The sequence below is a fragment of the Telopea speciosissima genome, chromosome 3, assembly GCF_018873765.1.
Source record: "Telopea speciosissima isolate NSW1024214 ecotype Mountain lineage chromosome 3, Tspe_v1, whole genome shotgun sequence".
NCBI lineage: Eukaryota > Viridiplantae > Streptophyta > Magnoliopsida > Proteales > Proteaceae > Telopea > Telopea speciosissima.
This window is the reverse complement of record NC_057918.1, coordinates 72,628,260-72,649,540: the sequence shown is the minus strand read 5'-3', so window position 1 is coordinate 72,649,540 and position 21,281 is coordinate 72,628,260. Positions and strand designations below refer to the sequence as shown.

Genomic DNA, 21,281 nt, shown 5'->3' with positions numbered 1-21,281 from the left:
CATCCACTCCTCTCAACCTTGAGAGAATTCCACTAGTAACTTCCTTTCAGTATAGTAGGTGGGAAGAACACCTTTACAATCATTTTCACAGGATAAGAGAATCCTAACTCTTTTTCACAGGATAAGAGGATCCTACACACTAATCTAAGTACAGTCTAGATTAATGTAAAAATGTTTTCTTAATTCAAAAGCATAAATAATTGAAAGATAGAAGGTAAGGATTACCTAGGCAAGGAATGTGTCATGTATTCCTTGCAAGTGAAGAATGATATGTATATGAATGCTCTATATAATGCCTTCAACATAATAAAGCTTGAAATATGAATTCGGAGAAGGTCTTTGATGTGTTGAAGTTTTCTTGAATGATGCTTGTAAGAGATGGTCAGACTTCAACAAAGAGAACTTGAGCTTGATGCTTGAATATAAGTCCCACTTGATTTGAAACTCACACAAACAAATCTTCAATGGATAGTACTTGGGGGGTTTCAAGTGTTGTATTTAGAACTAAGAAGATACTCTATTTATACAAAAAATCTGGGTTAAGTTTGAGTCACAATGCATTAAAAACGGCTAGTTTTTAGTCAAACTGGTCGACCACTTTGTGTGTCGGTCGACCTCTTTAAGAGAGTCGTTGTAAAATATAGCCGTTGGAATCAAATTGTACCAATCGATCGATCACCGGTCGACCGATTATGGAACCGATTGGTGTTGGGCAATCGGTTCCCCAACTGGTACGTCCCACTTCAGCCTCTGTGATTGGTGATCGATCTGTGTAAGGACCAACCGATCGATCGATTCTGAAACCGATTCACAGACAAGGTATTTTCAGTGATTTTTCTCAGTGGGTACTTACACATATTAAACCCTATTAATACTAAGGCCATTATGGTATATAATCTAGCCTCCTAAGGTCTCTAAAATGCATGATGTATGCAATGTAATTTTCATTTAAAATTATCATGCAGTACATTGTGTGTAAGTGGTGTGTGTCTACAGGGTTGAGTCTTCGATCTTGAGCTTTATATTGACATCTTCAAAGATGTTCTTCAATCTTCAAAAGATCTTGATTAGATCTTCTTATTGAAGAAGCTTCATATGGCTTTACAGCATCCTTGATCATGCAAGTTCTTTATTCTTTGATTCTTGACTTCTTGGCTTGATGCGTTCTTTGATTCTTGACTTCTTGGCTTGATATCTATTTTCAAGCATGTCTGTTTGTTATCATCAAAACCAATGATTAGGGAGGAAAGTGATTACCCAACAATCTCCCCATTTTTTATGATGACAAACCTTATGATTTAACAACAATGCAATGGTATCTATTTTTGAAAATTTCAAGAGAAGAATGCATCATCATAAGCATTAAGTAAACAAGAATAAATTGTCAATAAATTATCATCTATTTTTAAATCATCCATTTTCTCTCCCCCTTTTGTCAACAGCAAAAAGGTGAGGGATGAAAAGAGCAACAAGCTCCCCCTGCAGAAAATATTAGTAAGCAATTATGAGCATACGCAAGTAAACTCCCCCTACAAATATGCATCAAAGATAATAAAGCATATGTATTAATTTTAAACCTTAAGCATATTAAGTCAAGAGCATATAAGGTTTAAAGTATAAGTGCAAGAATGAAAAGCAGTGCATAGTCTAAGCTATTACAACCCAAATGTACCAAAGTTAACTTGTTTAAGTTTTAAAGACTGAAAATAAAAGATAGGCTAGGCATGAGGAGCATCGGTAGCATCAGGAGCAGTAGAAATGTTGAAGTGCTGGGTGATGCAAGAAAGTTGAAGAATCATGGAGTTCATCTTGTCATCCATGGAGTCAAGGTGTCCAGTAGTGGCCTTCATGTAGTCCAGCATCATCTGACGATCAGAAGTGGAGGAGGATCCTTCTGGAGGATTATAGTCCACATCATCACTCTCATCATAGTCTTCTTCTTCAGTGCCAAATGCATTTGATTTCCTTCTGCGATTTTCAGTAACAGGAGGAACAATGGACAAGTTCATCTTCTTGATTGTTGTAGCATCAATGTCACATGGCTTATCTTCAGGAATCTCATTAGAACAGTCGATTTGGAAATGATAGAAAATAGTGGTAAGAGTCCTACCATATGGAAGACTGTCTTGGGAAACTCTCTTGGAAGCAGTTTTCATCACCCTCGTCATTAGATATGGAAGGCTAATTTGGTTTTCAGTAACCAAACACCAGGCAAGGTATGCCTCAAAGGGTTTCACTGCATCCCTATGGCCTCCTTTGGGTAGAAGATTGTAGGAGTTGATGAGACACATCACCCTAGGAATATCTTGAAATTGGACAGCCTTGACCTTTTGGGAGTTTTCATCATAATTTTGCATGATTTTGCCATAGACTTCAGCCTTATTCATGAAATCATCATAATTCTATTTGGTCTTGAGATACTTGAACTCACCATAAGCCCTAATATTCAAAATATCTTCCAAATCTTCCATATTGAAAGAGATGGGAATGCCATTGACTAGAGATTTGATTCTCAAGTCTCCATCTTGGCCTTCAACTTCCAAGTTGCAATAAATATACTTTACCGAAGTAGGATAACAGAAATTATTATGGTAAAGTGCAGAATCCCATCCAAGAAAAGTGTAGTATTATGAGATATTACCAGTTTGGAGTTCTCCAGTCCTCACATGGCGTTCTTGGATCACTTTCCTTTCCAAATACTTGGGCCAAAACAGAGAGGCTTCAAGAGATGAGAAGAGAGACTCATTGTAAGCCCTAGTCTTCCCTTTGTTTGCTATAGTCTTTCTCTTCTTGCTTGGAGCACCATCCTTTGGAGCCATTGAGGAGGAAAAAGAGAGATTTGAGGGAAAGATATGAGATTGAAGTGAACTGGGGCTTAGATTCAAGGGTTTTTATAGAGATTTTTCCCTAGAAGGTTCGTTTAAGGGTTTTGGAACGAAGAGGCACGAAAATAGAATGAGAAGGTATGAAGAAATGACTTCTCGGATTCCTTTAAAAATGAAATTTTAGCGATCCGATCGATCGATACGATTGAAGCGGTCGATCGGTTGAGACAGAAATCCTTTATTTTTGAATTTTTGGAACAAAGACTGATTTTTCAGTCAAATAGGAGTATTTTTGGATGCTTTAATTCAAAAAGGATTGCAGATGCCCAACTCACGTCGAAGTGTGCAGAAACGCTCTTCGGATAGGGGTTTCGTGAAAATGTCCGCGACTTGTCTAGCAGTGTCAATATGTTCAAGGACAATTTCACCCTTTTGAGCAGTGTCACGAAGGAAATGGTTACGAATGTCGATGTGCTTGGCTCGAGAATGAAGAATTGGATTTTTGCTGAGATTTATAGCACTTGTGCTATCACACATTATTTTTTAAGTTTCAAAAGAAATACCAGAATCAGTGAGAGTTTGGCGCATCCAGAGAATTTGAGCACAACACCTACCTGCTGCAATATATTCAGCTTCAGTAGTAGAGAGTGCGACACAATTTTGTTTCTTACTGAACCAATAAACAAGACATGATCTAAGAAAGTGGCAAGTTCCACTTGTACTCTTGCGATCGAGATGACATCCAGCAAAATCGGCTTCAGAAAAGCTAAGTAATTCAAAATTGTTGTTCATAGGATACCATAATCCTACATTAACAGTATTTTTCAAATATTTGAATATTCTTTTGATTGCACTAGCATGAGATTGCATAGGGCTAGCTTAAAATCTAGCACAGACACAAACACTAAACATGATGTCAGGTCTACTTGCAGTCAAGTAGAGCAAACTGCCAATCATACCTCTATATCGAGTGGGATCAAAAGGAGTTCCATTCTCATCTTTTGATAAACTTAGTGAAGTACTCATAGGAGTGCAAGAAGCTTTTTGAGCATTTATATCAAATTTCTTCAATAATTCTTTAATATATTTAGATTGATTATTGAAAATTTCATTTTCAGTTTGTTTAATCTGAAGTCCTAAAAAGAAATTCAATTCACCTAATAAACTCATTTCAAATTCATTTTTCATGCAGTTACTAAATTCAATGCATAAAGATTCATCAGTAGCACAAAAAATGATATCATCAACATATATTTGAACAATGATTAAATGTGATCATTTGTGCTTTACAAACAAAGTTGTGTCTACTTTACCAATAATGTAATCATGCTCAATAATAAATTTTCTTAATCTATCATACCAGGCTCTAGGTGCTTGTTTAAGTCCATACAAAGCCTTTTTTAGTCTATAAACATGATTAGACAAAGTAGAGTTTTTAAATCCCGGAGGTTGTGAAACAAAAACTTCTTCAATTATAAAACCGTTTAGGAATGCACTTTTTACATCCATCTGATAAAGTTTGAAGTTCTTATGACAAGCAAATGCTAACAACATTCTTATAGCTTCTAATCTAGCTACAGGGGCATAAGTCTCGTCAAAGTCAATTCCTTCCTGCTAAATATAGCCTTGAGCAACTAGTCTTGCCTTGTTTCTCACAACAATTCCATTTTCATCAAGTTTATTTATGAAAATCCATCTTGTTCCAATGATGGATTTATTTTTAGGTTTTGAAATAAGTTCCCAAACATCATTTCTTTTGAATTAATGTAATTCCTCTTGTATAGTCAGAATCCAATCATTATCTAGCAGTGCTTCTTTTATGTTCTTAGGTTCAATCATAGACAAGAAAGCAGCAAAATCACAAGTATTTTGGATTTTAGATCTAGTTTGAATACCTTTCTCAATACTTCCAATTATTTGGTCCAAGGGGTGATGCCTTACAGGTCTTATGTCTTTAGGAAGTCCAGTTGACTCTTTTAAAGGGTTATCTTTGATGGAATCATCTAGAGAGATGGTCTCAACTCTCTTTTTAATCTCGGATAATGTATCTTCATCATCATCAACCAATGGTTTATATCTATTTTTGGGAAATGAAACATCAAATTTGACATTCATGGATTCTTCCACAGTTAAGATATTTTTATTAAATATTCTATAGGCTCTACTGTTGCCAGAGTATCCAAGAAAAACACCTTCATCAGATTTTTCTTCAAATTTCCCTTTAGGATCTTTGGTATTCAAGACAAAGCATTTACATCCAAAAACCTTGAGTTTCTTTTCAAAGAACAATTCATACGAAGTTTTAGACAAAATCCTTTGGATTAAAACACGATTCAAAACATAACAAGCAGTATTTACCGCTTCAGCTCAAAAATATTTTGGTAAAGAATATTCACTAAGCATGGTCCGGGCAGTCTCTTGAAGATATCTATTTTTTCTTTCAACAACCCCATTAGATTTAGGAGTTCGAGGAGCTGAGAAGTTGTGTGTGATACCTTCACAGAATTTTCTAAATTGGTTTGAGTTGTCAAACTCACCACCATGATCACTTCTTACAGTAGTGACCAAATATTCCTTTTGGTTTTGTATCTTCTTGCATAGTGTTGCAAATTCATTGAAAGCATCATTTTTGTGTCTAAGAAACAAAGTCCAAGTATATCTAGAATAGTCATCAACAATCACAAATGTATATACTTTACCACTCAAGCTTGGAGTAGGTATAGGACCAAATAAGTCTAAATGAAGTAATTCAAGGGGTCTACTTGTAGATACAATATTCTTAGATTTATGAGAAACTCTTGCTTGTTTCCCTTTTTGACAAGCATCACAAAAATAATTTTTGTTAAATTTAAGTTTAGGCAAGTTTCTAACAAGATCTTTAGATATGATGGATTCTATCAACTTAACATTTATATGACCAAGCTTTCTATGCCAAATATTTGATTCTTCATGTGAAATCATGCATGTAATACTAGGATTAGTTTCATCAATAATACAAGTATATATATTGTTATTTCTAGTTCCTTTCAATATGATTTCATCATTAGCATCCATAACTAAACAATGTGAAACATTAAAGTTTACTTTAAATCCAGTACTACAAAGTTGACTTACACTAAATAAATTGTAAGCAAGTTTGTTTACCAAACAAACGTTTGAAATAGTAGTACCTCCAATATTTATGTTTTCGATGCCAACAATTTTTCCTTTGCCATTATCTCCAAAAGTTACCTATCCACCATCATATTTTCTTAGTTTTGTAAACAACTTTTCATTTGATGTCATATGCTTTGAGCATCCATTATCAATGTACCATTCAATTTGATCTTTGCTCTTCAAGCATACTTACAAAACAAGATTCAAATATACATTGGCCCTCACATTCTTATGGGTCCATTGTGGTTCGGATCAAGGGTTCCTTTGGGCACCTATACTCTCTTAGTAGAGTAGTTCATGGAATAAAGGTTGCTTGGGGATTGACCATAGCTACTTGAGGATGATCCGGATTGTGTTGTAAATTTTTGAGTTTTTGGTTTTTGATATCTATGATAGATATTCAAGGAGATGGTGTCCTCTTTTGACTATCAAAAGACTTTTGAGATCTCCTTCTTCTTTGAGGAATATATGATTCATAATGTCTTGGGTAGTAAGGCTTTTATGACCTATGATTTGGGTGAGGTCTATAGTTTCTTTCCATAAAGTATGGAGCTTGTGGTCTATAGTAATGCCTTTGTGGCTCTTGGGGAACAAATTCCCTTTGTGACCTATACGTTTTGTGATAGATATATTGGAAGGCATGATTCTTTGGTTTTCTATGGTTTTGTTTTCCTCTTTGATTTCTAGAAGAGGGTACTTGGGAATTTGAAGTTTGACCTTAGCTTGCTTCTTTTGGATGTACCATCTTACTATTTCCTTTGGCATGTTGTGGGATTCTCCCATCATAGCCTAGACCTTCCTTATCAAGAGGGATATTTTGTGGTGTACCAAGAAAAGCATCAAGGACTTTTGTCCTTTAGTAAAGGTTAGCAAGGCCGACTTCAAATTTTCCTTTTCTTCTTCAAGCTTAGTAATATAATCATTTAGACTATCTACCTTATTGTGAAGATTAATAACTTTTTTTTCTAATGTAGAGTTGGAAGCCTCAAGCTTTTGGTTTGCCTCATAGAGGGCTTCAAAGTCTCTTTTTATATCATCTTCATCTATATCATTTGTATCAATATCATCAATTGAATTGTTATTTGAACTAAAAAAGTTAGAATTTACCTCTAATTCATTTTATCTTTCATGAGCCATTAGTGCTAGGTTTGTGGTTTCTTCTTCTTGTTCTTCATCCGAATCCCATGATATTTCAGTGACGTAGGCTTTCTTCTTATCTTGACCCTTTGGACACTCAGTTTTGAAGTGACCAGGTTTTCTGCATTCATAACAAACTATATCTTTTCTATTAGAAAAACATGGTTTATCCTTAGAGATGTATTTACCTTTGTTCTCTCTTGACGTCTGTCCTTTGTTGAAAAACTTTCTTCCTTTCCTTTTGAGGAATTTTTGAAAGTTCTTGGTGATTAGAGACATCTCCTTTTCTGATATACTTAGATTTTCATCATCAGAAGAGTTTGCAGCTTTAAGTGCAATAGTCTTTTTCCTTGGCTCTTTCGTCTCTGCCCACTTATCATCTTCATTTAACTCAACTTTATGAGTTAGGAGAGATCCCATAAGCTCATCCATACTGACCATGTTCGAATTCTTTGATTCTTTTATGACCGTAATCTTTGGTCTGGATTTGGGAGGAAGTGACCTGAGAATCTTTCACACATTTTCGGACTTGGTGTAGGTATTCCCTAAGCCCTTTAACTTGTTTATGATGTTAATAAATCTAAAAAATATATTAGCAATAGTTTCATTTTCTAATATCTTGAATAATTCATATTCAGTCACAAGCTTATCAATTTTTTATTCTTTCACTTGTGTTGTTCCTTCATAGAAAATGACAAGAGTATCCCAAATCTCTTTAGCAGACTCACACATAGCTATTTTATCAAATTCAGATTCGCTTAATGCATATTACAAAAAGATAATAGCTTTAAAGTTGTGTTGAATTTTCTCCTTTTCAACTGGAGATAATTCGTCAGTGGTTTTAGGTACATTCTCATCACCAACCTTCTTGGTGAAAATATATTATTAGTTTTCAATGACATGCCAGATATCTAAGTTGTGTGCACATGTGAAGTTCTTAAATCTAATTATCTAATATACAAAATTATCACCATTAAACAATGGAGGTCTCGAGACATTTAGTTCCTCAAGTGCGTTGTGGTGTGCTGCCATAGATCTTTAGTCTCTGTGTATTGAGCTCCCGCTCTGATACCAATTGTGAGATAACCTAGAGGGGGGTGAATAAGTTATCACTAGTGAATTTTAAATCTTTTTTGATTTATCTCACAATTAAGTGTTTGAAACAAAATAGTAAACAGAAATAATGCGGAAATCGGAAGACACAAGATTTATAGTGGTTCGACTAAACCAAGCCTACATCCACTCCTCTTAACCTTGAGAGAATTTCACTAGTAACTTCCTTTCAGTACAGTAGGTGGAAAGAACACATGTATAATTTTTTTCACAGGATAAGAGAATCATAACTCTTTTTCACAGGATAAGAGGATCCTAACTCTTTTTCACAGGATAAGAGGATCCTATACATTAATCTAAGTACAATCCAGATTAATGTAAAAATGCTTTCTTAACTCAAAAGCATAAACAATTGAAAGATAGAAGGTAAGGATTACCTAGGCAAGGAATGTGTCATGTATTCCTTGCAAGTGAAGAATGATATGTATATGACTGCTCTATGTAATGCCTTCAACATAATAAAGCTTGAAATATGAATTCGGAGAAGGTTTTTGATGTGTTGAAGCTCTCTTGAATGATGCTTGTAAGAGATGGCCAGACTTTAACAATGAGAGCTTGAGATTAATGCTTGAATATAGCTCTCACTTGATTTGAAACTCACACAAATAAATCTTCAATGGATAGTACTTGGGGGGTTTTCAAGTGTTGTATTTAGAGCTAAGAAGATGCTCTATTTACACAGAAAATCTGGGTTAAGTTTGAGTCACAACGAATTAAAAACGGCTAGTTTTTAGTTAAATCGATCGATCACTTTGTGTGTCGGTCGACCTCTTTAAGAGAGTCGTTGTAAAATATAGCCGTTGGAATCAAATTGTACCAACCGGTCGATCGTCGGTCGACCGGTTGTGGAATCGATTGGTGTTGGGCGACCTGTTCCCCAACTGGTACGTCCCACTTCAGCCTCTGTGACTGGCGGTCGATCTGTGTAAGGACCAACTGGTCGATCGGTTCTGAAATCGGTTCACAGACAGGGTATTTTCAGTGATTTTTCTCAGTGGGTACTTACACATATTAAACCCTATTAATACTAAGGCCATTATGGTATATAATCTAGCCTCTTAAGGTCTCTAAAATGCATGATGTATGCAATGCAATTTTCATTTAAAATTATCATGCAGTACATTGTGTGTAAGTGGTGTGTGTCTACAGGGTTGAGTCTTCGATCTTGAGCTTTATATTGACATCTTCAAAGATGTTCTTCAATCTTCAAAAGATCTTAATTAGATCTTCTTATTGAAGAAGCTTTGTATGGCTTTACAACATCCTTGATCATCTAAGTTCTTTATTCTTTGATTCTTGACTTCTTAGCTTGATGTCTATTTTCAAGCATGTCTGTTTGTTATCATCGAAACCAATGATTGGGGAGGAAAGTGATTACCCAACAGTTTCCGCAGCCTTATTGGCGACAGACGGATTAATACTGGGTAATACTATCAATGTACAAGAATGATATCAGGGGGTTGGGATCATGCGTCAAAATATATTAAAACAATGTGAAGTCGCCACCTAGGGTTAGGGCCTAGGACCCATTAAGTGTAGCCCTATCCGTTGTAAACGGAATCGAGCTGCGTGACTCCATATGGTCAGCCCAGAGGTTCGGGTAAAGGATCAGGTTACGAGTGTGAGAAGGTTTTAGGCACCCACTTCGCCCGGCCGAAACCGGTCTCTCTGTAAAAGATTCTACATAATGACGAATATTCTCTCTCTTGTATTACGGGGATGGAATATTACGAACAACATTATGACATTATGGATTACACTACGTATACAAAATGTACATTAAACGACGAGACGCGAAAGGACTACATTGAATCGATAAAAATGCAGTAACTTTACCTGTGTGAATGTATTCCCTTGGCTCAGGGGAGACGAACGAACATGCCGACATTGATTCTTTTTTGGGCAGAATAACAGCTCTTCTAAATGGCTTGGTAGTAGACAAACAGACAGAACAATGCCTGCGATAGGGAGAGTTTCACTTGTTATCCGTGCACTGATGGGATAACACACTCTAAGAGTGAAATCGCTCTAATATCGGGTGGATAACCGAAGGATCTACCTACGCCGAAGGGGCTTCACTCACTCACACACTCACAAGAGAAAGAGAGGAAAAGAGGGTGAAAACAAAAAAGGGAAAAAGAGGTGAGAATCACCGATGGAGGGTCTCCTTACCCCAAAAAACCTTGAAAAATAAGGGAGGGGGGACCCTTACCCTTGGCCAGATAACACCTCCAAGGCATCATGGGTGACGTCAGCAGGCTGATGTCATACCCCTTTGCGGTGTCGTAGAAAAGGTACACTGGTGCCATGGTGGGCCCCCACGATGCTGAGGAAGTGTCCACGGCGCCGTGGGAGCGCAGTGCCATTTTTTTCTTTTTTTTGGGCCTTAAATGGGCTTCTCTAGTATTGGGGTTCTTTATGGGCCTGTGGGTTTATAGGATAGGTAATTTGGGGTCCAGAAAACACGTCACCTATTGTCCGTGTCCCATTGTCATCATTGCCAAGGGGGTGATAAAATTCAGTGTCTACACCTGCGAATATGACGATGTTCAAAGGTAATCAATGAGTATAACAATGCTCATGGTATGTTTAAGGACCCACAATGAATGATGACGATATTTATGTGATCACAGACATGTACGACCTTCCTTGTACAAAATTATCTCAAGGCGGTTAATGTTAGTAAGTAAATCTTTGTTTGTAGCTGACAGAAAGTGGTATGCCATATGTTGATGTGTATTTTCTACTGTTGCTCGATATTGATATATTTGCTAACTGGATCAAGGTTTAGTAGCATTATAGTTGTATTGAGATTCCATGGCCACATCTGATAATGATAACTTTATAATTAATCTAGCCAAAGTGGGAGATTGTTAGACATTTTTCAATGACAATGTGTGGACGTGATTGATTATTGGGTCGATTATTGATAGGAATCAAGAAATACAAGGGTTGACGTGACTTGCTATTTATTTTATTGAGATGGATCGGACCAGCCTGACCCATTGTAGAAGTGAGTTAGGGTTCGGAGAGTATTATATATACTAATGATGAAGGGTACTTGTAGTCACTATTATCTTTTCTCTTTTTTCCACAATAAATGGAGCTCTGTGGGAGTCTAGGAGACTGTGGAAGATCCCCATTACAGTTAACCAAGATTATTCGAGGATTTACAACCATTTTTCATCGGATCATTATTGATTTTCAAGGTATTCTTATCTATTCTTATTTTTAGCTAATATATGTGGATGCTAAGTACGTTTTATTTCCTTGGTATTTTATTCAATTGTGTTTATCTTTGTATGGAAATGGATTCGGGTTTAACAAAACCTAATGATTTTTTAACAATAGAAACTCATTATCCAAAAGAATTCCTTAATGATGATGTAGAAACTCAAAAAAAACAAAAATGTTAATCTTGAAACTTGCCTAAACACTACTTTAGTCTAGCCAAAACAACTGCATAATTCTCTAACGTCAGTTTTAAATGGTGTAGTAATAAAAACCTTCCATAAATCAGTTTTGGATTAGGCTAGGTTTAGGGTCAATAGCAGTTCTACTCTCCAACCGATCATGAACGGTTCAATGGGTCATAAGCCAAGATTACACACTCTCTGTCTCTCTGTCTCTCTAACGCGTATTAACGTATTTCTTCTTAAGAGCAAATTTTGTCAAATCTCGTAAGGTGATGTCCTGTCCGGTATCACTTCCGTTACGTACCGCGAGATGTTCGGCCATTGGTCCGGATGCACGGGAATCGCGAGAAATTGCGAATTTATCGACCTGCTTAGATAAATGAGATCTGGACAAATGGCGTAAATAAATAATTATAGATTCGAAATACACCAATTAGAAATTAATAATTAAGAAAAAATAAAGCAATAAATAAAAACGAGGCGAAAAGAAAATGAGAGACGATGACTTTTATTACAATCCCTTCTCCTTCTTCTTCTACTTCTACTGGTCGTCTCTGTCTTTAACAGGGCGTAATAGCTCCTCCAAAGTGCCGTTTCTCTCGTGTTTCATGCTCGGTGCATCTGCTTTAACCTTTGAATGTTGTCTGCAGCTTCAAATTGAAGAATTGTTGAGAGAGAACCCCGTCGATCGAGGTGCGTTATTATGCTATTTGTGTTTTGGAGGTCTAGATCAGCAATTTTGAATTTTTTCAGGGCTTCTGACATTTTTTACGGTGTTATATCGTTTTGATTGTGGTTTTGTTATGGCTTTGTCCAGTTTGGAAGAATTTGATGAAGATGTTGTTGAAATTTTATCTGCTGCAACTGAGAGAAGAAATCGAATTTTGCTTTTGACTTTCCTTTTTTCAGGCCCTCTTGTTGTGTCCTTGTTTCGAGCTTTTCAGTTTGGGTTTTGGGTTTGGGGGTTTAGCTTTGAGAACGGATTCTGACAGGTACGGTATCTGACGCTAGGAAGAATCTCAACAACAGAATGAAATGGAAGTTTGAAGTTTGGTTCTCAAGCTTTTCGATTTGAATGCTTTTAGGGTTCTGCGGGAACTTTGTTTTGGAGAAACGGATATATACTGAAGAAACTGCACCATCAAGTCAGTCAGAACTCAGAAGAACGTCGTCAGAGCTGAAGTAACTGCTTTTTAGGGTTTTCTCTCTAGCGTGTCGAGCTTGGAGAATCCGATGCTGAAGAAGTGAAGAGACCTGAAGGTGGTGCGTGACGGTCGTAAAGATGGTGGAGGGTCCAAAATTCACTGGATTTATTGGCAATAACAACAATCCAAACAACTTTTATGATTTTACACAAGGGTTTTATGAGAAACTTGGCGAGGGTTCCAACATGTCAATCGACAGTGTTGGAAGTTTGCAGACGAGTAACGGTGGGGGTTCGGTCTCGATGTCTGTGGAAAACAGCAGCGTCGGATCAAACGATTCCCTCACTCATATCTTAAACCACCCTGGTCTGCGTCCTGTCAACAACAACTACTCTGTAGGCCACAGTGTTCTTCGTCCGGGAAGGGTTTCTCATGCGCTGAGTGATGATGCACTGGCTCAAGCCCTGATGGATAGCAGATATCCCACGGAAGGTCTTGCAAATTATGATGAATGGACGATTGATTTGAGGAAGCTTAACATGGGGACCGCTTTTGCACAGGGAGCTTTTGGGAAGCTCTATAAAGGTACGTACAATGGCGAAGATGTTGCGATTAAGATATTGGAAAGGCCAGAGAACAATGCAGAGAGGGCACAGTTGATGGAACAACAGTTCCAACAGGAAGTGATGATGTTGGCCACCCTGAAACACCCCAACATAGTCAGGTTTATTGGGGCATGCCGCAAATCCATGGTTTGGTGCATTGTCACAGAGTATGCAAAAGGAGGATCAGTCCGTCAGTTCCTGATGAGGAGGCAAAATCGATCCGTACCATTGAAGTTGGCAGTCAAGCAGGCCTTGGATGTTGCGAGGGGGATGGCGTATGTGCATGGGCTAGGGTTCATTCACAGGGATCTTAAGTCGGACAACCTTTTGATTTTTACTGATAAGTCCATCAAAATTGCGGATTTTGGTGTGGCGCGTATTGAGGTGCAGACTGAGGGAATGACTCCAGAAACAGGAACTTACCGATGGATGGCACCGTAAGCATCTTGGCCTTCTTGTGATGAAGATTCTTTTTATGCTTTTCTATGATTTAATGCTTCTGCATTTTCCTCTTTCCTTCCTGCTATTTTCAGTTTTTTTTTTACCACTCTTCTTGATGTTAAATCACTTGGTTTGTGTAATGCTGAATGATGGTTTCTGTTTTATTATCTGGTGCATGGTTTTAGGTCTCGGTTTCACCCCTGGTTTCGCCAGGCCACGAAACCGAGTTCTATTGAGATGTCGGATTCTCGGCGAGTTGGTGTATTTTTTTTCCTGTCTTGACTTGGTGGTGGATTTCAGTGGCTATATGACCAAGATAGGTCTTGGAACTTGACATCCGCCCTATTTTAGGCCCTTCTAAACACAATGGAAACATTAGTTTTTACAAATTCAAACTCAAAATTGTACTTGGACTTCGGACCCTAGGTTGGTAGTCTACGACGTATGTGAGCTCTATCCTAGGCTATTCCACACATTATTTAGAACATATATAGTTAAAGTAGCGGTGTAAAACAAGTTAATGCACTAGGAATTAAAAATCATAAAACAATAAGCCATTTACACATTAGGCATCATATTCATAATCATACATGGTGATGGTTTGACAGTTTGTTAATAATTATTAGAAACTTGGAAAGAGACATAGATTAAATGATGTTGAAACTTGATGTTCTTGAGATGCAATATAGCTCCCTCTCTTGATGTTGAAGCTTCAATCTTGACTTTCCAAGCTTTAATCTTTAGTTGATGTGAGATTTGCCAAAAAAAAGCACCAAAACCCTCACTTGGAGGTGTTTTTCCTTCACAGCAGAGCGAGAGAGGTGAGATTTCAAGTTGAGGTCGAAATTTGGCCGAGGCAAATGCCTTTTAATAGAACTGAGTCGAACCGAGATCTTGGCGAGATACCAAGATCTTGACTGAGATCTTGCACAATTCATGTATCGCCTACTATCTTGACTCAAGACTTTACGGAACCGTAATTTTTGCGAGATCTCGGCGAGATCTTGTACTATGTTCTGGTGTGGCTGAATTCCTGTTAAACATTTACACTAGTTACGTATTATGATGCTGTGGTTAATGTTATTTCACAAGTTCGTTTTTATAATATACTTTGATGCTGTGGTTTTCATATGCAACTATGTTTTTTTTGGGTGAATAAATATGCAACTATGTTGTGTGGGGTGAAATTGGTGGTTTCTTTTCGGTTGAGATCTTGCACTAGTTTTGTCTGGCTTGTGCTTGGCAAGCTTTCCTCCTCCGGAACAATGATTATTATGAATCCTCCAGCCTGCCTTGGTGCTTTAGAGTAGTTGTTTTCTCTGGCATCTTTTTGTTGTGAAAATCCTTTTGATATATACAATGTGGTTCGAGGAAGATTATTACTTATTAAAATAGAACATGTATCTATTCTTTCCAAAAAAAAAGTGTTTCTACATTTTTTTAATAAGTAATGAATTGTTTGGAATTTAGCAACTCTCTTCAATAATTGACACTTTTTGTCTGCATGACTTTTATCGAATGCATGTTTGTGTGATTCTTCCATTATCATTTGCATTTAACCTAATGCAGTGTGGAAGAAAGTTAAACATCCGCATTCAATACAATCAAGGTAAGTGTTTTTGAATTAGGCAAAGTTCTTAATTGAAACTGAGACGAAACCTTGAGTCGATACTGACTCGTACCAAGTTTCGACCTGGTTTTGACCATATTTCGCACATTTCTGTCAGTTCGACCAATTTTGGCCAGTTTCGACCAGTTTTGACCAGCCCATGATATGTTGAATTTTGCCCAGAAAATACCAGGTTTCGATCGAAAATTGGGAAATTTCGGTTTCGGCCAGGGTCGAAACCGGCCTCAAAACCGAGATTTAGAACTTTGGAATTAGGTTTCAAGAAAGAATTTAATGGTCTGTATCAAACCCAGGAGATTCCTGGGTGGTACAATTCTGGATTGGTCGAGGTTGACCAATACATATTTAGATGAGCCTGTTCGGTGAATGAAAGCCAGTATTGCCTGTGGATTGACCAATCAACTGCTTTAGGGATTGGATCAGCTGATCCATAAAACCATGTTACAAGGTCAATTTTCGCCGCATTAGTCATCTTTAGTAGCATGCTATGTCGTAAATTGTAACTCCCAATCTCCCTTTTAAGTGGGTACAGGTGTAGTATTCCCTCTCACACTTTGGAGAATATGATTATTTTCGACAGGTGAGGAAAAAAATTATTATTAATTATCATATAAAACAAAACCATACAGTATGTGTATATCGTAGTTGTCATGGCATCTAGGCAACCCAAGGCCTTGGAGGGGGCCTGGATGCAAGGTGATGACCGCCTAGGTGACCAAGTTGCCTGGACTCTAGACACTGCCTACTGTATATATCTCATCTATACGTATAGAGTGAAACTGGTATGTGCATATTCTCAGTGTTCTTAATTCACCCTTTACTATGGTTTCTAAGAGGTACTTGTGTGAAGATCAACATGGTTGTTTCTTTGTTTAATCCATATTGTTATGAGTCTATGTTATGCCCTCATGATAAGCATATGTAGCTCTCATCACTTCCAGGCTTCTTTGTTATTGAATTGTTATTAAGATGTATACGAAGAATTTTAATCCAGATATCTTTTGTTATCATCCCATTGACCTGAATTATTGAGGTCCAGACACCTGTAAACAGGCTCAAGTTGTTTGTAGCATTGAAAAGAAACATGCATTTTTCTTAACTTTAAATTTAAATATAATAAACATGACTACAATGACACTAATTAGCAGGTAAATGTGATTTCTCAGAATTTATGCAGTATATCATATCCACAGCAATAGTTTCAAGACTGTTTGATCAGAACGTTTGATAGACAGCTATATGCTTGTATGAGGAATTCCATCAAGTAAACATGAACAAATCAGCCAGTGCCAGCATTAGTTCATGTTTGCATTGTGTTAATGATTTTTCATTTTAATAATTACTTGCAAAATATTCTTTGAGAGGGTGGACCTTGGTGCAACGGTTAGGTTGCTCCATTGTGACCAAGTGGTCATGGGTTCGAGTCTCTGAAAACAGCCTCTCTGCGAAGCAGGGGTAAGGCTGTGTACATTATGAACCCTCCCCAGACCCTGTAGTGGCGGGAGCCTCGTGCACTGGGTACGCAAGGAAGGGTCATATTTCTGCAAGGCAGTGTTGGAGGATCACTCATGATTTCTTTCTAAGCATCACTGAGAGTCCTCAGCAGGGAAAGGTCTTCAAAAATCAAGGAAAATGTTCACTTTCAATGGTTAGGATTTACTGCCTCTTCTTTCCCAAATGACGACGACGAAGAAATAGCTGTTGGTTGGATTAGGTCAATATGAAATTGAATGTTTTACACTCAGGCTGGAAGACTAATATGTCGAGCTTTACTCAGAGTACCGAGTCATCAGTGATGCTTAGGAAGAAGTCATGAGTGATCCTCCAACACTGCCTTGCAGAAATATGACCACAATTTTTTTTTCTGACTTTTTATTCCTTCCCTTTTTTCCTGGGCATATGCCCTGCTAAGACTAGGCTTGGTAAGCGTAAGCTATTTAAGTAGGCTCGCTGTTTTGCTCAGCAGAAGAGTACGCACGCTAGCCCGACCAAATAAGATAAAGGCTTGGCAGCGAAAAGGCGCTTTTCCAAGAAGCAACTTTCTTATTTTGAGGCTCCCTCATTGATATTGAATCACTCTCAAAAGGGGTGGGGGATGAGATGCAGTTTAGTCACTTTGGTTTGACACATGGATGCATGTCAGTGTGTGTGTGTGTGTGTGAGAGAGAGAGAGAGAGAGAGAGAGAGAGAGAGAGAGAGTTTAATAAATGAGAGTTATTCTAATAAATTTTATGTATAAAAATAAATAAGAAAGAGTAAGCCTATCTTTGAAACTTGTGAAGAATCTCAAAGAAGCCCATGTGTTACATCCCAGGCCATATTTCCCAAGTTTTTGTCATCTTGTAGGCTTTATTTTATTGGTAATGTAGGGTTATAAAGGTTAGAATATAGAAGATAAGAGTGAGATTATGGAAACATATTAGGTTAGAAATGAATAGAACCTTAATTCCCCACACTAATAGCTTGTGCAATTACTACTTCACAACAGAACTCATCCAATGCAAAATTTATTTATTAATATACCACTAAACAAATTTGCTAATGTGTTGAGAAAATTTATGTGGCAGTACGGTGGGGCTCAAATTTGGTGGACATGTTTCCACAACATCGTCCATCCATGTTCAAATCTTCACATAGATCTGTTGTTATTATAGAGGTTTATTAAAGGTCTGCAAAGTTTAGGAAGTCAACACAACATGAAACATTGAAAAACCAGGAGAGAGCCCAAAATGGTGGGGCCAGTGGGCCATAGGGCTGAGGTAGTTCACCAAATTTGACCAATGGCCTTTCAAGTGCATTCCAAACCTATTGAAGGGCCAGCTTATTAAAATCATCAGTCCATGTGGCTGAAAAGTAAAGGGGGTGATGGAAAGGCTTCCAGGTCAGGGCAGGATGGAGTTTCCGTTGTCTTTCTGCATTTTTTCTCTTTTCGAGCTTTTAAAAACATTGAGGGCAATGAGTGTTACATCTTTTGATTCTTCTGTTCCATGTTTGCAAGTATTGGGATCAGCTCTGGATTATTGGCCTATCCAAAGCAGTACCTCTGGAGTTTGATCTATGGATACAATTCTGGTCCCTTCAAAAGATTGGGTGACTATGTATGTTTACCCCTCTTTCCACCCAACTTGGCCAAAATTGGTTGGGATGGGCTGAGTCAATTTGGCATCAGACCTGGATTGACGGTGGCTCATCTAACCGTTGAATCCAATTTTTAAATCTTTGTCCTCTTATTCCTCTTTTGACCAGTAATGTTTCATTTGTCTATTTAAACTTCTGGGTTTGGTATGTGCTGTTTTATCAATTTGTTAACCATCATGTCTTCTGTTAATTGGATCAATCTAAAATTTTTTTTGCATGGAATGATGCACAATCTATGAAGAGATTTCACAAGACTACCTATAGTTATGCATTTAGGAATTTTAATCTCCTTTCTAATTGCTTACAATGTACAACATCTTAGGTAGTGAATTCGAACATACATAGATTAGACAAATGCTATGAATGGTTGATGCAATCAAGCTTCATTTAGATGAGAGGGTTTTAGAATGTTCTGATATTTTGCATCATTGAGCTGTCCTTGTTTTAAATTTGGCTGTTCTCACTTTCTTATCTTAGATTTCTTGATTTGGATCTTGTGGAATTTTGTAAGTAGATGTTCTTTTCTATAGTAGAATTACTGAACAAGATGAGGGAGGGAGGGAAGGGCTACTGGTGTTGTTGATCTGTGTATGTTGGGCATACATTGTGTTGTTTCTGTGTACGTTGAACAAACACTGAATGCGATTTCGAATGAAGTCACGTGCACAGACATAGAGTGAGAAAAAAGGGGAGGTGGGAAGAGGGAGGAGAGCCAAAATTTAGAAACCTCCCCCTCCCCCTCCACCCCAAAAAAAAATCCCCTTTTCCTTACAAAGGAATCTATTTTTTCACGGAGAAGGGTTCTTTTGGAAAATTAAAAGGATTGAATTGTGCTTGTATGGTGTGGATAATGTGCTTGTAGGGTTTGTGATGTTCTTTATAAATGAGCTGTCTTTATGCTATTATGTGCTTCTTTGATGGTTGTTTTGGCAAGGATGGAATCATGCTTGAATAATGTAGGTAATGTGGTGATTGGTCTTGCCATGTGTTGGACCCAGAATGTTCTATGTATTTATTATGTGTTTTGGATATGAAAACCAATGTGTGATGTATGTTTTGGATATATTAATATGTGTGCTTAATATGCTAAGAGAAAGATGATACGCAAGCTGCTGAAGAGGTACAGTTGATGAAGAACAAAGCATGTTGATGTAGATTTATCACCAACTGGGCTTCTTTTATTAGGAATAAGTCTAGGGTTGGGATATACATATGTTGGGCCTTTGATCCCAAGGGTTTTCTATGTAATAGGTCACTTTAACAGGCCTAGACAAGGGGTACATAGGTTGCATACGGGATTAATCCAATACTTAATTTATTTTTATGTTTTTAAATTAAACCGGTTCAAATTGGTTGCATCCAATTGGTTCAATTGGGTCAATTTAAGTGATTTTATGTAAGTCTTTTATTTTAAGTTAGGGACAATTAGATCATTTTATTGCTTTGAGTTATTGGCTTTTGATTTTTATTCACTCTCTTCCATGATTTATGAAGGAAGAGTTTAGTTTGTAATAGGATTTGGCCTTTGGCCTATTATTATGAGTATTGAAATCGTGGGAGGCTCCCCCACAAGTTTTGATGAATTAAAAAAAGAATCGTTTGCTGCCATTGTTGCTGCTGCTACTCCTTGTGAATGATTGCCTTGTGGTTCTATTAAGGAAGAAAGGCAGGTGGATCTCCTGTGACTCCTTGTGCCGTGACGGCCGGGAGGATCCCTATCTGATGGTGGTTCTATCCTTCAACACTGTTCAAGCTGCTGCCAGTGGAGTTCTGCCGCAATTTGATCAGTATCTTCTTCTCCTAATCCTCTAATTCCCCCCCCATTCGATCCCCCTTTATTTTCTGTTTGAATTTCATAAACCCTAGATCATCTAAACTCTGTCCAGCCCTATCCTATTATTCAAATCCCCTCAAATTTCAGGCATAGCATCCTTACAATAACCCTCCTACTCGACCTAGTTTGTTGCCCCATTCCCAATAGCTAAATCCTAATTCCCCCTCATCTCTATTAAAACCCAAAATAGCCTAAAACCTGTCCAGACCTAACTAGCCATCCAATTCAGCCCAAATTACAGTCGAGTCTCCCTCTCTCTGCCAGTGATACTCGATCCAAAACCCTACTCTAAACTCCCATTAGAAACCCTAATTTCAACCTAAATTCTAAAACCCAAAACCCGAAACCTTAACCCTAATTTCTGAAATTTTAAATTCTCATCTAAACCTAACCTAAGCTACCTCTTTAAACTCCCCAAAACCTGCCTAGTTTAATCATATAATCTACATTCTCATTACCCAAACCAACCCTAGGAATTGACCTAAATCTTAATTCTATCCATTCGAACCAGCAGCCCCCTTTTTACTTGATCCTGTTGCTTGGTCTCTAGTATGATCATCTCCTATTTAGAGCTACATTACATGTTGATTGGAAGAAGAACTTGTGAAGACAGTCTTCTGCAAAGCAGATGATAGTCTTCCATGTACTTGAATAATCAAAGAGTTGAAAGCTAATCTAATGGAAGGTTACTTCAAGTCAAGACATTAGGATTTGATCTGATTGTAATATCCTTAAAGATCGTAATGTGTATGATTAACAAGATGAGAGAAGCCCAGAAAATGACATCAAGTAATGCACTTGATGGAAATACCAAGAAGCTAGGTGGTTTGTCTTAGAAGAG

At 37.5% G+C, this 21,281-nt stretch overlaps 1 protein-coding gene and 1 long non-coding RNA gene across 3 annotated transcripts in view; one reads left to right on the top strand and one right to left on the bottom strand.

Moving 5' to 3' along the window:
• Nucleotides 1-12,524, bottom strand: part of LOC122654676 — a 23,139-nt gene extending 10,615 nt beyond the window's left edge. The window contains exon 1 of the long non-coding RNA XR_006331947.1: nucleotides 12,411-12,524. This is a non-coding gene — a long non-coding RNA (uncharacterized LOC122654676). The remainder of the gene's footprint in view (nucleotides 1-12,410) is intronic.
• The window catches only part of LOC122654675 (serine/threonine-protein kinase STY13-like), a 26,352-nt gene continuing 17,232 nt past the window's right edge, over nucleotides 12,162-21,281 (top strand). Inside the window, exons 1-2 of one of the 2 annotated variants that reach the window (XM_043848881.1) lie at nucleotides 12,162-12,340; nucleotides 12,557-13,834. In XM_043848881.1, coding sequence (XP_043704816.1) covers nucleotides 12,930-13,834 — 905 coding nt within the window. In that variant the 5' untranslated portion in view covers nucleotides 12,162-12,340; nucleotides 12,557-12,929. Of the gene's footprint in view, nucleotides 12,341-12,470; nucleotides 13,835-21,281 lie in introns of those variants that run through there. The other variant, XM_043848882.1, reaches the window with a different exon arrangement.